The 17,499-nt window shown below is 40.4% G+C and overlaps 1 protein-coding gene across 1 annotated transcript; it reads right to left on the bottom strand.

Moving 5' to 3' along the window:
* Positions 1-6,539: 6,539 nt before the first annotated feature.
* On the bottom strand, positions 6,540-7,442 carry LOC108110098 (sodium/potassium/calcium exchanger 4-like). The gene is given in 3 exon segments (XM_041817844.1): positions 6,540-6,740; positions 6,809-6,996; positions 7,347-7,442. Coding segments are annotated over 3 exon segments (462 nt in total). The 5' UTR covers positions 7,420-7,442.
* Between the last annotated feature and the right edge of the window lie 10,057 nt (positions 7,443-17,499).

The following is a 17,499-nucleotide window of genomic DNA, read 5'->3' as shown; positions in this document are numbered from 1 at the left end:
GAATTATGCTACTACCAAAACAAAATACGTAATAAATCATTTAACTTTCGATAAATTGATTCAAAATCAACCCCTATATCTAGCAGAATTAATGAAACCCAAATATTAGATTGGAATGATGCAAAACCGAATCAATAATAAAATATGAAGAAAAATTACCAAAAAATGAAGTCCTTACAAATTTAACAACTGATAGTGATGAAGGAGAACTTAAGACCGAGGAACGGACAAAGTTGTTAGACGATAAGCGAAAATTAAGTGATACTTCTTTTTTAGACGATAAAGATGATATTAAAAGAAGAGCAGTGACAAAAGTGAAGCTTAATGATAAACAACGTAAATTAAGGGTAAAGCTGAAAAAATATAAAATAGATTCAAATCCATTTCAAGATCTTAAATATGTGTCTGGACGTTGAAAAAATAATAAGATTTTTATAAAAAACCAAAAGGAAAAACAAATTTGTTTGTTTTCTTAAAAGTGTTTTTTTTTAAAAAAAAAAATGGGAGTTTATTGGGAAAATTGAAAGGGGGGCTTTTACAAACATTGTAAATATTCCACAAGACATGAACGATGATTGGGAAGTTGGTATTATAGACATGTATCTCAATAATTATATTAATCAAACTTCCAATAAAGAAATTCCAATACCTGAAAAACGGAATTTGTTAGCTTAGTAAATGCTGAAACATTTAGATATAAAAATGTAAGCGTTGATTCAAAAATGGGTTGATTTTTATTTATACTGACATAATTAAACCTAGATCTGTAGGCTGTAAAAAACCTCGTTGTCTTCGAGTAATGTATTATAATGGAAAAGAAAAAAAATATTCAATTTAAAAACATTGAATATTATCCTTTGGATATATGGTCACCAAATGAAATCTCAATACTAATTACTGATTCAAACGGATATAAGGTTCCATTTGAAACGTCAACAGTTCCGATTTTTGTTACTCTACATTTCAGAAGAAGAAGGACGTTGTAAAGTCTATAAATAATACGGGCTTAAAAATTATTTACTCATAATAAAAACAGTCATCATGGTGAAATCTTATCACGAATACTATTTAAACCAATGTGGGGGTGGTTTAAGCAATATTGGAAGTCTTTATGTATCACCACGAATAGTTCAACAAGGACGAGGAATCGGGAACTTTTTTAGTGGTCTTTTTAATTATATCAAACCACTTTTTCTTTCGGGTATAACTGCTATAAAAAGTCAGGCTGCTGCTACTGGAAAGGCTGTAATCAATGAAATCGGGAGAAAGCCCTTAAGAAATATCCTGCAAGAACAGAGCAAAATTGCTTTGAAAAATTTATCAGATAGAGCAATTGATAAAATAACCCGATTCCAAAACGGGGAAGGAAAAAGAAATAAAAAGCGAGGCACCAGAAAAAAACGACATCATTTAACATCCAAGCAACAGCGTAAACAAACCAAACCGCATCATAAACGAAAAAGAACTATAAGAAAATTAAATATTAGCGACATTTTTTCTAAGACAAAATGAATAACCATATCGAATGCATGAAGAGTGAACTGGATTTGTTTGCACCACATCCCACGCAAAGTTCCATTATAAGAACTGAAGAAGTTTCATATAATCCAATTGCTTCTTTAGACGGAGCATCATCAATAGAATTTGTCTGTTTAGGAAATGGTGAAACATATCGAGACCTATCAAGTGTTTATTTACGACTTGTTGTGCAACTTAGAAAAAGTGATAGTACCGGCATTGTAGGAAACGATGTCGGTGTAGTGAACAATATCTTACACTCTATATTTAGAAGTTCCTCAGTTTATTTAAATAATATATTAGTATCGCAGAGTGATAATAATTATCATTATAGATCGTATTTGCAAACAGTTTTAAACTATGGAAGTGATGCCTCAGAAAGTCACTTAGCCTCCCAAGGATATTTCCCGAATTTTGGACGAATAACGGCAGGCGAATATGTTTATCCAGATACCAATCTAAAGCTTAAAAATTTATTTAAAAATAGTAATAAGGTGGAACTTTTCGGAAAAATCCACGGCGATATATTTAATCAACCAAAACTACTAGTAAATAATGTTGATTTAAGAATTAATTTTAATATTGAAAAGACTGCATTTTATTTAATGGAAACTGGTACTGAGTCAAATTTAAAGATACTGGAAGCTCAACTTTTCATGAATCATATAACAGTTAACCCAAGCATTTTATTGGCTCACCATCGAGTTTTACAGACCAAAAATGCTATATACCCTTTCAATAAGGTTGAAGTAAAATCTTTTACAATATACCCAGGAAATAATACATTATCTATAGACAATGCAGTTATTGGACAGCTACCCAATTTTCTAGCGTTTTGTATGGTTAAAAACCGTTCATACTCAGGAAACCGTGGTTTAGATCCATTTCATTTTGAACATTTTAAAATTCAACGATTTAACTTATTGGTGAATGGAGTTCAAGTTCCTTCTCAAGCTCTTGAGTTTGATTACTCGAATGGTGAAAATGTTCAGAGCTCACGGGGCTATAATATGCTATTCAGATCTAGTGGGATAAAACATTATGATCGTGGTCTGCAAATTACAAAGGAAATGTTTGACACAAACAGTTTTATATTGGCTTTTGACCTAACTGCCGATCATTCAAATTCGAGTGTTTGTGCGAATTTAATAACCCAAGGAACTATACGAATCGAAGGAAGATTCTCTGAACCACTTACTGAAGCAGTTACTTGTCTGGTGTACTGCGAATACGATTCCATGATTGATATTGATAAGCATAGAAACATACGATTACTCCTTTAACATGAATACATTACAAATTAAATATTTGCTATCAAAGCATGCAAAAACACGATTGATTTTTAAAGGAGTTTTCCCTTCGGACCAGTTACCTGAAACTATAAAAAAGTATCCGGCTCTTATTATTGCGAATACCGATCCATCAGATAAACCTGGAACTCATTGGATTGCCTTCTATTTTGATAGCCCTAAGTCAGCTGAATTTTTCGATTCATATGGTCAATATCCTCAGAAAAAGGAATTCATAACATTTTTAAGATCAAACGCCCATAAATATTTTTTTAATAAACAACAACTACAAGGATATTTTTCTAACACCTGTGGTCATTATTGTATGTTGTTCGGACTTTTTAAATGTAAAAATAAATCACTTAAGTGCTTCCTGAAAAATTTCAAGAAAAACGACTTTACTTATAATGATAAACAAATACTTAAAATGTTTAAGAAAAATTTCAAAAAGTAAAATAAAATTTTTTTATTATTAGTTGAGTTTATTTAATGTTTCTGAGCGATACAATCTCTGGTTTAACTTATAATATTTAAGCATAATATTAAGGGCCTCGTCTTCTAATATCGGCAGCATATGACACTGACATGTGTCTGGTCCAGATGTAGCATCTTCATCACTCCAAGGACAAAGTTTGTAGTGGAATCCAAACTTTGAATGTATTAACTCCTTTTCCGCTAAGTCCTCAAGGGTGGCTTTTAAATATTCAAGCCTCCTGAGGTGTTGCTCGAATAACATGTCTTCAAACTGCATCAAGAAGACTTCAATTTGTTTAGCGTGCATTTTTGTAAGACTTGTAACTTGTTAAGGTTGAACTAAGACTGATTTTGGAATAAGAAATTCAATCTTTTATAAGGGGAATTTCTTATTTACTTCATTTATTTACTTCATTTATTTACTGATAAATTCAATTTGAGCACAGCTATATCTATTTGGATCCTTTCCTTTATATACCATATGAGAAATTCCGTTCTCAGTCAATTTCTTAAATGGTGTCTTAGTAGAAAATTTGTTTACATAACTTTTTGGTAGAAATATCCAAATATCCTCATTTTCCTTATTGGCTAAATAAAGGCATATTTTAGTTCCATAAGGTGTTTTCCTTAATTTACATCCGGTGATCTTATAATCAAACCCAATACATAGATCTTCAATTTTCGTATAACCAATAAACGGTTTTGATTCATTTAGGGTCTCTAAGAAATCCTATGAAGAATAAGTACATTAGGAAGGATTATATACATAAAGAAGTGTTTATATACCATTTTTGATTGGTTAGAGATTGGAGTCGTGGTGTTCTAGTCACTAGTCGTTGAATACTAATTTGTTACATGAATTACATGGTCTTTTATACATGAAAGAATATACCTATTTCACTCTTTCATGTACACATTATATATAGGTATATATTATATATACAGGTGTACCACAACACAGTTAAAGTATATAATATACAATTTTTCATTTAAAACCCTTTAAAATAGATGTATTTTTTATAAAAAACTCAGTTCAGTTTCACATCCAAATGGTCAAGTTTCTTTGTGAGATATGCTCGGAATGAAAATCTTTTACTACGCGCAACAGTCTAAAAGTTCATACCTTAAAAGTACACAACTTTAGCTATACAAAATCAAAGTCCTTTTATTACTACTGTTATTTCTGTACTGATGTTCGGAAATTTTGGCTGCGAGACGATTTTAATATGCACATGATATTGATGCACGATGCTGAATTAAAAAGTATAAATAAAACGAAAGAGAAATATCTAATAAAGAACAAGAACTTTAAATATTGAATTTATATAACGTGTTTTTATTTCATAATGTTTTAAGACGAATATACAAATATTAGGAATCTAATCTTAATAGAACATCCATTAAAACACTATCCTGTCCGTCACCCATAAGTTGTTGATATTTTGTCTGGGGTTCATTTTCAATTATCTTATTAAAAATGTGATCATCATTTGGAAAGAGGTTAGGCTCAGTCTTATCCAAATCAAACGTTTGAGCACACTACATATTCTTATATTGCTCTTCGCTTTGTTCAAGCTGAATAAGTTTTCTTAGAACTTCGTGGGTATCCTTACCCTTAGGAAAGTCTTCAAACCCTAAAGAATCCAATTCTGATGGAATGGTTTGAGTTGACGATGAGGGTGGTTCAAATACTTCTCGTAGGTATCGGTCTACGGTGTCTTCATCGTCGAGTTCCAATGAGCAGTCCGGCTCAGAATCCTTAATAATTTCCACATCGGAGTCCTGGTCATCGATTTCATCTGACCCGATCACTTTAACGTTTTTGCCGAAAGGTTGGTTAACGAGGGTCTTATCAGCCTCAAAAGAATTATAAAATTCAACAGTAAGATCCATAGTTATGTATTTCTGAAGCCTTTAAGTAACTGATTCTGAGCAATTTGAGTGGTGTCATTTATATAGTCTCTAGACTATGTTCACCTAATGTTACCAATAGGGAGTGCATACAGGTATGTTTTACTCCTAGAACCAATCGTATTGGTTTTGAGTATACATAGGAGCCTCGGACGCCAGTCATATGGTATTGAAGGATAAGGAAGACAAGGATGGCGAACAAATTAACGGATGATGATCGGGGGGGGGGGGGGGGGGGAGGGGAAAAAGTAAAGGATAAAAAATTTTTTATTTTTTGGTTTTTAGGGACGGGGGGGTTGTTTGTGCAAATCCCCGTGTAAGGAAGATTTGTCCCTTTCTATGTTCACTTGATAAGAACGATGCCAAATGGTTCCACGAATGTAAATACAGGTGTGTGGGAAATAACGGTCAGAACACCGTCAATTGCAATAAATATTTATTTTAAGACTTAAAAGGAATCGGAAACGGTCATGCACAATCGTTATGAAATAAACATTTTACCTTTATATATATATACTTGTAACCACGTTGTCAGCACTTGCATTCGATCGTGAACCAATTTAAAATTTCTAGCCTTAAGCTGGAAGTAGCTAGAACATAGGACATAGGCTGATTATAATACATCAGTTTTACATTTAGCTGACTTGATTTTAAAATTTTAAATACTTGTATGCACGGATACTCGGTATGTATGTGTGCGCCTGAGTCAGGTATTCTATAAGATCCTCCCTCCATTGGTTTTCTGGAAGACGTGACCCTTTGCTCTTGGATGAGTCCACCTGAGAACTCCCAGCTCAAGTGTGCGCTCAGGTCTGCTTGTGCGCGGAGGTGTGAAAATTTGTGTGAAAAATGCTTTCCAATGACACCAAACACACTTTTTTTTTTTTTTTTTAGTGAGGGTCTATATTGAGACCCCCAATTAACGAAATTTTTGCCTTTTTAGGGTAGTAGTGAGCACTTGGGGAAAACGAAATGAATTACAAACGTAATGTAATGATCTTGGACTCCTATGACCTATACCCGAAAACGGTTTCTCAGCCAAGACCCCAACCAAAGATTTATCCTAGACACTGGCTGGGCGGTCGGCTAATCAGTGGAGGGCCATTTCGCCGAGTGCCATTTTAGCCGAGTGCCAATTCGCCGATGCCCCAAGTGCTCACTACTAGTTAACCCATTTTTATGTGCAGTATGCTCGCTAATGAATCGAAAAAAGGTTGATCTTTAGATATTAACAAAAATCAAACCAGAAGTTTAATTTTAATATTTTGTGCTCCACATACTTTAGCGGTTAGTGGGCATTAGAGTGGGCATGACCGACTTTTGAAAGAGACCTGAAAAAAAACCTGATTAAATGCTATTCTTACTGCGAACACCGTTCTGGATTCGGCGGTCCAGCACTAGTTGAATGATATAAAGCAAGTACAGTAGGATAAGGACGGTAGCCTCATACCACGTGACAAGCGAATCCCACACCACAGTTGTGACAGTCGCTATGGCCACGAGGTACCAAACTGTATCCCTTGTAACCGGCCACCAATCCAGTTTACTCTGTAAGAAAAAGCAAAAGAATATCAATAAAAGACACTATTCAGTCTGAATTTATGATCAGACCGCACCGGTGGAGTAAGTATGCCGCACACGCCTGCGATTACCAAGATGTTGAACACCGAGGATCACACGATCGTGCCTAGTCCAATGTCGCCGTGAGTGATAAAGGTTGCTACAAAGTTAACGAAGAGTTCCGGGGCCGAAGTGGCAGCCGCCAGGAAAGTGGCTCCGGCCACATCATATGTCATTCGCAGAGCTATGAAAACAGATTATTATTACATAATAGTTTAATTGAAAAGCTTTGCGGTTTGAGTACAAGACTGCTTAAAAACGCTTTAGCCATCTCTTGCTATACTACTTTAGGTAGACCAAGACTCTGCATGCTTTTACAGTTTCAGATATCTTGGTCTACATACAGACAAACGCATATAGGATTAAGAAGTGGATTGAAAACGCTTCTTTATAAATAATCCTGCGTATTTCCTCGTTCATACAGACAGACAGAAGGACGGGTTACACACTCCTAGGACCATTACGGTATTGAGTGTGCATTCTGTATTACAATGAGAGAACATTAACTTTTGTGAAGTGTTTATTAAATCTTACTGTAGCACAGTCGCTCCATGGCCGGCACTAGGTAATCATCACGAACAATAGCCAGGACGACGAACAGGTACATGCTGAGGAAAAAGCAAACTGTGGCTGCTATCCAACTTTTCTGTCGCATAAAGTTTGGAAATTCCACGATGGCCGGCGGAGTGCAATTAAGTAAATCAATGTCATCGCGCAAATCACTTTTGTCTGAAAACGCGAAGAGGTTCCGTTCTGAAAAAACAAAATGAAGTATATATAATTTATGTGAAGGCCTTTTTTATTTAGAATCCTAATGAACGGCATCTAGTTCGTTCCTTTGATATTGAATATTCGACACTAACTTCACTTGGTGATGCATACCATTTGTAAAATTCAATAAAACGTAGCTTTTAGTTGTTTTTTTTTAGCTGACTTGCCGTCGTCAATTTTTGCTTTAATGTTAAGACAGTTTTGTCTGTTGAAAAATCAAATTTTATTAAAAAATTTGACATGACCAGGCGTAGTAAGCACTTGTATGTCTGCTATCTGTGATTCCGCTAAGCTCAGGCGCTTTTAAATAGATTGTAGAAAAAAAAGGGTTTTATCTCGATCTGTTTAAAACTTATCTCAAAAATACCGATTGTTCGGTCAAACTCACAATATTTTTCGTCTTACATACTGTTTCTCTTTGCCTATACAAATGTAAACAAAGCTCATTAACATGTATTAACCAATCTCTGTAAATTACTCTGTTAGAACATTATGTTATTTTGCCGCTGCTAATAAAAGGCAGTTGCTGATGTTAGATCTTGGAAAACGGTTGTCTTTTTCTCGCCTGAGTTTTTAGATTGCAATTAGTTTATGCACCCCCCAACCTGATATCTTATGCAGCACAAAAGACGCTTTGTGCATTAAACATTTTGGCGCCCAACGTGGGGCAGTGTTTAAACAAATTATTAACAATTTATTAATTCATAAACAATTGTCGAAGTATCGCCCGCAACAATTATTCGCTCGACCCGCTCATCGCAACTCAACATTGTCATAACCGCATACAAAGGTGAACATTCAACCCTAGTGCATTCATCGAAAGTGAATAATAAATAAACAAATAAAGTTATTAACTATTCACGAAAATTCTAAGGGCAACGTGTCGTTCGTATAACGGAACTATTCGCGCTCTTCTTCGCACATCTCTTCGCTTGTGTGTGTGTGCCCGCCCGCTCTATAAGCTCGGCGTCTGTTTACATCGCCAACTGCAGTCGCTGGTACAGTTTTTGAGTTCTAGTCGCTTTCGCTTTGAACTAGCTTGACATTGCCACATTCGTCGCTCCGCGTTGTTGTTGCCGCAACTTTACTCTCGTTCTCGCATTCGCATTCTTCGTCGCAGCAATGGAAACGACTATATTGGAGACTCTCAAACGGCAACGCTCGAATATTAAGCGCAACATTACCCGCATAAGAGGAATGGTCGATGTCAAGGAAGAAGAAGAGCAGAAATCGCCGGCTGAACTTCAGTGCCGTTTGGGAATCTTAGAGTCATATTTTAAGCAAGCCCTCTCGGTACAATCAGAAATTGAGACCATGGAATCCACAGATAGTGGACGTGCAGACCTGGAGGACAGTTACATAACTACAAAGTTGGCAATTCAGCAACTTCTTGGAGAGGATCTGCACAACACAGTTTTCGACCACATCTCTGCACCAAGCTACAGCGCGCCGTCTCGACTGCCAAGATTGGCACTACCTAGCTTTGATGGAAATCATAAGGATTACAAGAACTTCATCTCGTCGTTTCTGCCACTGGTCAATCGTGAGCAAATATCTAATATAGACAAATTTAATCATCTCCGTAATTGTTTAAAGGGACCTGCACTGGAAGCTGTCGCAGCCTTCCCGGTCACTGGAGAAAATTATGCGAAGGCGCTGGAACGGCTGAAGGACCGGTATGACAAGCCTGCCCTAATCTTTGTCGAAACGATAGCCTCGATTTTTAAACTGCCGCCAGCTGCTGCGGCAAGTGCTCAACAGCTCCGCAGCCTAATCGACAACGCATCCGCGTTATATAGTGCCCTTTCATCGCTAGGCTCGGGCGCTCAAATTTCTGAGGCGATGCTCACTTACGTGGTCATGGAGAAGTGCGATCAGCAGACCAAAACAAAATGGAACGAATCACTGGATTATCTCACTCTGCCATCCTGGAGCCAATGCACGCAGATACTTGAGCGCCACTGCCAGTTTCTTCTGTCTGACGAGCAATCCCATGGATCGGAGCGGCCAAGACCGACTCGTCCCCCCGCAAGATCTCACAATTCGTCGTTTTCGCTGACCAACGCACCATGTGTATACTGCCTCGCACCCTCACACAAATTGCTCGGATGTGACAAGTTTAAGGACCTTAATCCAACCGCGCGATTTGATGTCGTTAAAACACACCGTCTGTGTTTAAACTGTCTGTGTAGAGGTCACCAACTGTCGAGCTGCCCATCGAGAAATCGCTGTCGCACCTGCAACAAGGCACATCATACCCTGTTGCACAACAACCATTCGCTAGATTCATCTCGCTCGCACCAACCGTATCCAGCCGCACCGCCATTGGAAGCTGCAACACACTCGCACTCGCATTATGGCCAGAAGTCTCAGGTGTTGCTTGCCACTGCTATGGTTCTCGTCAAGGATGCGTTTGGAACCTACTGGCCTGGAAGAGCTCTTCTCGACTCCTGCTCTCAAGTGAACTTCGTGACGGAAGACTTCGCACAACGGCTTCGCTTACGGAGGGAAAGACATGCAGTCCAAATTCGAAGCATCGGCCATTCGCAAACAGATATTAAATATTGCACAACTGCATCTGTCAAATCTCGCATTTCATCTTTCGCACTCTCCGCAGATCTCTGTATTATTCCACAAATCTCATACCAGCCCGATCTGGCCATCGACGTTTCGACTTGGAAGCTGCCAGAAAATACGCCGCTCGCTGATGAAAGATTCTACCAATCACGCCACGTCGATCTGCTACTGGGAACCGAAGCCTTCTTCGACGCCTTAACTGTAGGGAAAATAAGGCTGGGACCTCAAGGCCCGCTGCTGCAGAAAACTCAGTTTGGCTGGGTCGTAACCGGGCGACTGCAGCAAACCGCGCCAATAGAAGTTTCCACTTGCATGGCTTTAAACGCAAGTTCAATTGATGTCAACCTCAAACGTCTGTGGGAACTGGAAGCAGTGGACTCGCCACCTCTGCAGAAGCCGGAGCATGCTATTTGCGAGGAACAGTACGAGAAGACCACTTGTCTCGACAGCACTGGTAGGATTGTCGTCAAACTGCCATTCAAGGCTGACCCAACTCGGTTGGGAGACTCATTTGATATCGCTCGCCGTCGGTTCCTAAGCATGGAACGTCGCCTATCGAAATCTCCAGCACTTCGTCAACAATACTGCGACTTCATCCTAAACTGCACGAGCCGCACTACTACATCCCGCATCACTGCGTCCTCAAACCCAGCAGTGAGTCTACTAAGCTTAGGGTGGTGTTTGACGCCTCTTGCCGGACGTCAAATCAATTATCACTCAACGACTTGCTATGCGTTGGCCCAACACTCCAGGAGGACTTGTACCTGCAGCTTCTAAAGTTCAGGCTTCATCGTTACGCCATCACTGCGGATGTGACCAAGATGTATAGGCAAGTAAATCTCGACATTATTGATCGCAAATACCAGTACATTCTTTGGAGAGCATTTCCAGAAGACACGCTGCGCACGTATCAATTGAATACGGTAACCTACGGCACTGCAGCCGCCCCATTTTTGACAACACGTAGCCTCAACCACCTCGCTGATGTTCATCAAGCTGACTGTCCAATCGGCGCCGCTATCATAAAGTCGTCTTTCTATGTTGATGACCTACTCACGGGTGCAGACGACTTAGAGACGCTTCGCATTATCAAGGATCAAGTCACAGAAATTCTTCGTCGAGGGCATTTCCCACTCACCAAATGGCATTCCAACTACGTTGGATTCATGGAAGATCATGCATCTAAGAAGCTCAGTTCCTGTGGCGAGGGACTAGCCAGCGCTCTTGGAGTGAACTGGAACGAGCACAAGGATACACTGTTCTTCAAGTTCATACCAAGGAACCACGCAACGCGTATCACCAAAAGAAGTATTTTGTCCACCGCATCCGCCTTGTTCGACCCGCTTGGTTTGCTCTCACCGCTTGTTGTTGTCGCAAAAATACTTCTGCAAAAACTTTGGCTCGCTGGCCTGCAATGGGACGAGAGCGTTCCAGAAAACATACACACGGCCTGGAGCAAATGGCTAGAATCATTCCAAACAGTCTCAATTTTATCGATTCCCCGCTATTGCCTCCAACACAAGATGCGATCACTTCAACTTCATGGATTTTGTGACGCATCAATCAGGGCTTACGGCTGCTGCGTGTATCTACGCTCGGAAACGTCGACAGGAGATGTCGCAGTGCAGCTATTGACTGGCAAATCGAGAGTGGCTCCTGTAAAGAAAAAAATCCCTTCCAAAACTGGAATTGTGTGGAGCGCATTTGCTGGGCCAACTGTATGCGAAATTGAAGCCTCTATTAGCGGACAGAAAATTCTCGGTCTATTTCTGGACGGACTCGCAGATTGTGCTTAACTGGCTAAAACAGCACTCAGTCACACTGTCAGCATTCTTTAGAAACCGAATCTCCGAAATTCAAGAATGGACCGCAGATGGCCAGTGGAAATTTGTACCAGGTGAGAGCAATCCGGCGGACATAGTTTCGCGCGGAGCTGCTACAACTGAGCTGGCAGCATCGCTGTGGTTCACAGGTCCACAGTTCTTGACCCAACCATCGTCCCAGTGGCCAACCACTCCGCAAATCATCGATATCGATCCAACTATTGTCAAAGCAGAGCAACGAAGGAGCACATTCACCACGGCTGTGATCAGCAATCATGTTCTCCAACAGCTGACTCACATCAGCTCATACACTCGCTGCATTCGAACCATCGCATACGTCTTTCGCTTCGCCAACTTATCAAGAGGAGTCAAAATTGTCAATCCATCGCTTACATCGGAAGAACTTCGCCGCGCATTGTTCAGCATCGTCTACAATATTCAGCAACAGTCGTTCCTTGAAGATTTTCACTCGCTGCAGAAAGCTAAGCCGCTTACAAGTCACCTAAAGTATTTAACGCCTTTTCTCGACAGCTCATCAGGACATGCTCTTATAAGGGTTGGAGGACGATTACAGAACGCCGACATCCCTGAATCTGAAAGGCATCCGCTGCTACTGCCTAGCAAATCGCACTTTGCGTGGATTTATGTACGACACTTGCATCTGAGGAATTGTCACGCAGGCCCGAAAGCTCTAGTCGCGCTAATCCGTCTGGAATACTGGATCATCAACGCCAGGGACCTGGATCGTCGAGTGGTGCGTTCCTGTATCGCCTGCGTTCGGTTCAGACCCAAACTGGAGAACCAACTCATGGGATCGCTACCACTAGAACGAGTGCTACCGCAACAGCCGTTCCAAAGGTGTGGCGTCGACTTCTGCGGACCGTTTAACACATATCTTCGCATTAGAGGAAAGGGTCCAACAAAGTCCTACCTCGCCGTCTTCATTTGTTTGGCATCCAAGGCCGTCCATATAGAAGTCGTCTCGGATTTGTCAACCAAGGCATTTCTTGCAGCACTTAAACGGATGATCACCAGACGGTCAATTCCAACCGACATCTTCTGCGACAACGGAACCAATTTCGTCGGAGCTGCCAACCATCTTCAAGAACTACGAGCGTTCCTTCAAGACAAAGCCACGCAAGAAGTCATTTCGTCTTATTTGTCAACTGATTTCATAACTTTCCATTTCATCCCTCCTAGAGCTGCTCACTTTGGAGGCCTTTGGGAGGCGGCGGTAAAAAGCGCCAAGAGTCTACTCTACAGAACACTGATGAATTCAAGATTCACCTTCGAGGAGCTCTGCACCATAACCACTGAAGTCGAAGCGATTCTCAACTCGCGCCCATTGTCTCCGCTGTCTCCAGATCCCAACGACTTTGGGGCACTTACTCCGGGCCACTTCCTGGTGGGGAAATCTCTTCGTGCCCTTCCAGAACGGACTGTGTCATCAACACATGCGTCCAGCCTGGAACGATTCGACGCCGTGACCGCGAGCAAACAACAGTTTTGGCGAAGGTGGTCGCTTGAGTACCTACAGGAACTACGCTCGCGCACCAAATGGACAACACCATCGGCCAACATCATGGCTAACACCATGGTCATCATCCACGACGACAATCTGCCTCCTCAGCGATGGAAGATCGGGCGCGTCGAGACCGTTGTTCCCGGAAAGGATGGGCTAGTTCGAGTGGCCCACATTCGAACCAGCACTGGGGTGTGCTGCCGACCAGTGCATAAGCTGGCAGTATTACCCACGGATTCTCAATCTTGTTGAAAGATGATACTTTCAAGGCGGCCGGGATGTTCGGTCAAACTCACAATATTTTTCGTCTTACATACTGTTTCTCTTTGCCTATACAAATGTAAACAAAGCTCATTAACATGTATTAACCAATCTCTGTAAATTACTCTGTTAGAACATTATGTTATTTTGTCGCTGCTAATAAAAGGCAGTTGCTGATGTTAGATCTTGGAAAACGGTTGTCTTTTTCTCGCCTGAGTTTTTAGATTGCAATTAGTTTATGCACCCCCCAACCTGATATCTTATGCAGCACAAAAGACGCTTTGTGCATTAAACACCGATTTTTTAAAAACCCAAAACAGATTTTAACCAATAAAACTATATATTATATATATATATATATATATATATATATATATATATATATATATATATATATATATATATATATATATATATACATACATATATAAGTTGTATACTAATGACACAATCCCAAACCGTTCGCAAGTATGACTATTAAATTAATTTATTTAATTTACATTTACCCCTCTTATTTTTGGGTAATGGATTTTCTAGGAATTGACCTTCATGTTAGAATTTAAATTCGGCCCCAACTACAGTTTTCGCTTAGTTCCTATGTTAATTTCGTTCCCAGGGGTTATTTCTCATCAAGGATTTTTATACCCGTTACTCGTAGAGTAAAAGGGTATACTAGATTCGTTGAAAAGTATGTAACATTTAGAAGGAAGCGTATCCGATCCTATAAAGTATATATATTCTTGATCAGGATCATTAGCGAAGTCGGTTGAGCCATGTCCGTCTGTCCGTCCGTCTGTTCGTCTGTCCTTATTAACGCTGAGATCTCAGGAACTATAAAAGATACAAAGTTGAGATTTACCCTTGAGGTCCCTACTCAGCGCAATTTTTTTTCCGCATCCTGCCACGCCCACTTTAACGCACACAAATCACGGAAAACTAAAATCGCTGAAATCTCGGGAACTATTAGAGCTATATTCAGTATGCATAACCTTTGGATGCCATCGCATCTTTTAGTGGTACTAATATCCGGCCACACCCACCCATACCCCAACCAAGCTCAAAAGACGGTTTTCGCATTTTTAAGAAAACTTGATATCTCGGTAACTATAAGTGATAGAAAGTTCGGATTAAACATGTAGGTTTTTATGATGCACCAAATGCGAATTGTTTTTTTCCTATCAACCCACGCCCACCCTAACGCCCACAAAACTCAAAAAATCAAAAATTCAAAAATCTGTAGAAAAAATATAGCTAGAAAGTTAGGCGTAAGAATATGTATTTTAGAAATGCCCCTGGAACTTCCCACGAGTTTTCATCCGGCCACGTCCACTCTAACGCCCACAAACCGCGAAAAACTGTGGCGTCTATAATAATATTATGAATGCCTTCGTTTTACCTTTGTAGTATGCACTAATATTGAATACCCACTGTACCGAGTTCTTAAAGGGTACGCACTGTAACACTTTGTTGCAGTGTTAACATAATTCATGGTCCCGGTCATAAACCCCAAGTGGCCGAAATATGAACCGATCGCTATGGCTTAGGCCACTCGCAGAAAGTGCTAGCGTCGGCATAATTGTATGAACCGACCGCATGTGCATACCCCCAGCGCTCCTCACATAAGAGGGCATCTGTTTATATACTTAAGTACATAGATAGCCGTCTCTCTGCCGCCGCCTGCGAGCAGCGCAGCAACGAGACTTAGCCTTAATTAGACTTAAAAGAATATTGTAAGAACACAATCAATTCAAGCCTGGGAGCGGCACCATTGCTGCTCCCTGAAATAAAGAATAAAACCGAGTACAACAAGTCTATTTTACATTCATGGCGATCCTGCCATGTAAACATTTCATGGCGACCGTGACATTGAAATAAAACCAAGTGACCTCATTCTACCACGGATACCACGAGGCTGTCGACCGGGAGAGCTCGAATCTTCGGAATATATATATACAAATTATATCTGAGTGAGTAGAGTGTGATGGGTCGGGCTGGTATAAAAAACAAAATACAAAAAAGAATAGCGCACTTGAAGTGGCTATTATATACAAACATACCACCCCCGCCATGGGCCACAGCTGTAAAGCTGCAAAGTGAACTTGACTTTCTGAAGTCAAGTATAAAAAAGCCCAAGACACCAATCACAACTCACCCAGTTACAAAATTAATAAGCCAAAAAAATACTAAACCTCCATCACCTATGGAGGAAGGACCGCTGCCCCGCCGACTGCCCAGGGCCACTAAGCAGTGTGCACTGTAAATACACATGCACAGGAAAAAACACCTAGTGTGAGAGGCCATCCGCCCCTTACACCTCCGTGGGAGAAGTTGCCTGTGCGAAGCCAGCACCGGCACCGCCTAGCCCATAGGCCCAGGACAACAGCAGCAGATACAAAGCGTGGGAGGCACGACCCGCACCTGCGTCTTCGAGGGAGCGTCAGCATAGCCAAGCCGGCGACGACCAGCTGAGGCGGACCGGAAGGAGCATCGGAAGAAACATCGCAGCAGAGGACGCAGGATTAACCCATGCACTGCGTTGCAAAATTTTTGTGGCTAAACTAAGCACAATGCCCATGATATAATGGATTGGAATGAATTGTATAAAGAAATAAATAATATCAAAGCAAATTTTGACAAATCGTATAAGTCACTAACCCAGAACAGACCAATTCAGAAGAACACACTTAGAAAACATGTTGAGATATTAGTAGAGAACTTTAACGAAGCGCAAATACTAATACATGGTCACAGGGAGAGGTTGAATCAAGATAGTAGTACCGAATGTTCTAAACACTCCCATAGCAGTAGACACTGCACCTGACCCAGAATCAGATGAAACAAACGAATTAAAACTAGAAGAGGTATACCCCAAAATAGAAGAGGAAGATTTAAATAATCTTACTATTCCAGCGGTATACACAGATAGAGATAGTTACACAGATTCTTATACTCCTAGCGAGACAAGCAACCTTACCACAATGGCACAATCCAATATTGATTTCATAAATACGGCATCCAAGCTGATACCAGTTTTCGATGGTAAAGCGGAAAATCTAACAAGTTTTGTGGATGCGTTAGAAATAGTATAGGCAATAAAGGGCGAGCACGAACAACTCGCAGTCTCCATAATAAAAACAAAACTAATAGGAAACGAAACAACGATTTCCGAGGTGATTTCTGGCCTAAAAGGCAACGTCAAGGGCGAAACTGTAAAAGTATTGTCAGCAAAACTGATGAACCTACAGCAACGCAACAAAACTGCAAACCAATACACACAAGAGGCTGAGCAGATGACAAAAGCCTTAGAAGGAGCATACATATCAGACGGACTATCACTAGAATTGGCAAGGAATTATTCCACTTAGCATGCCGTCAACGCAATGACTAAGAACTGCGCAATTGATAAGGTAAAACTTATCATGCAGGCTGGCACCTTCAACACAATGAATAATGCCATATCCAAGTTCGTCAACAGTTGCACGGAAGCAACTGGACAACCTAATACTGTCCTTTATTTCAAAAATTATTCACAACGTGGTGGAAACCGCGGACGTCGAAACTTCAGAGGAAACTATAGTAGTCGTAATAATAATTACAACAACTACAGCAGTTCCAACTATAACAGTAATGGACGAGGCCAATATAGAGGAAACTCAAGAGGCCGTGGCAACTCGAATCGAGGCCACAATAACAATAATACAAACAATTCTGTGAGAATTGCCCAGAATAATTC

This window comes from Drosophila eugracilis, unplaced genomic scaffold (genome assembly GCF_018153835.1).
Source record: "Drosophila eugracilis isolate 14026-0451.02 unplaced genomic scaffold, ASM1815383v1 contig_1963, whole genome shotgun sequence".
Taxonomy (NCBI): domain Eukaryota; kingdom Metazoa; phylum Arthropoda; class Insecta; order Diptera; family Drosophilidae; genus Drosophila; species Drosophila eugracilis.
The sequence above is the reverse complement of the archived record's forward strand: the minus strand, read 5'-3'. Positions and strand labels throughout refer to the sequence as shown.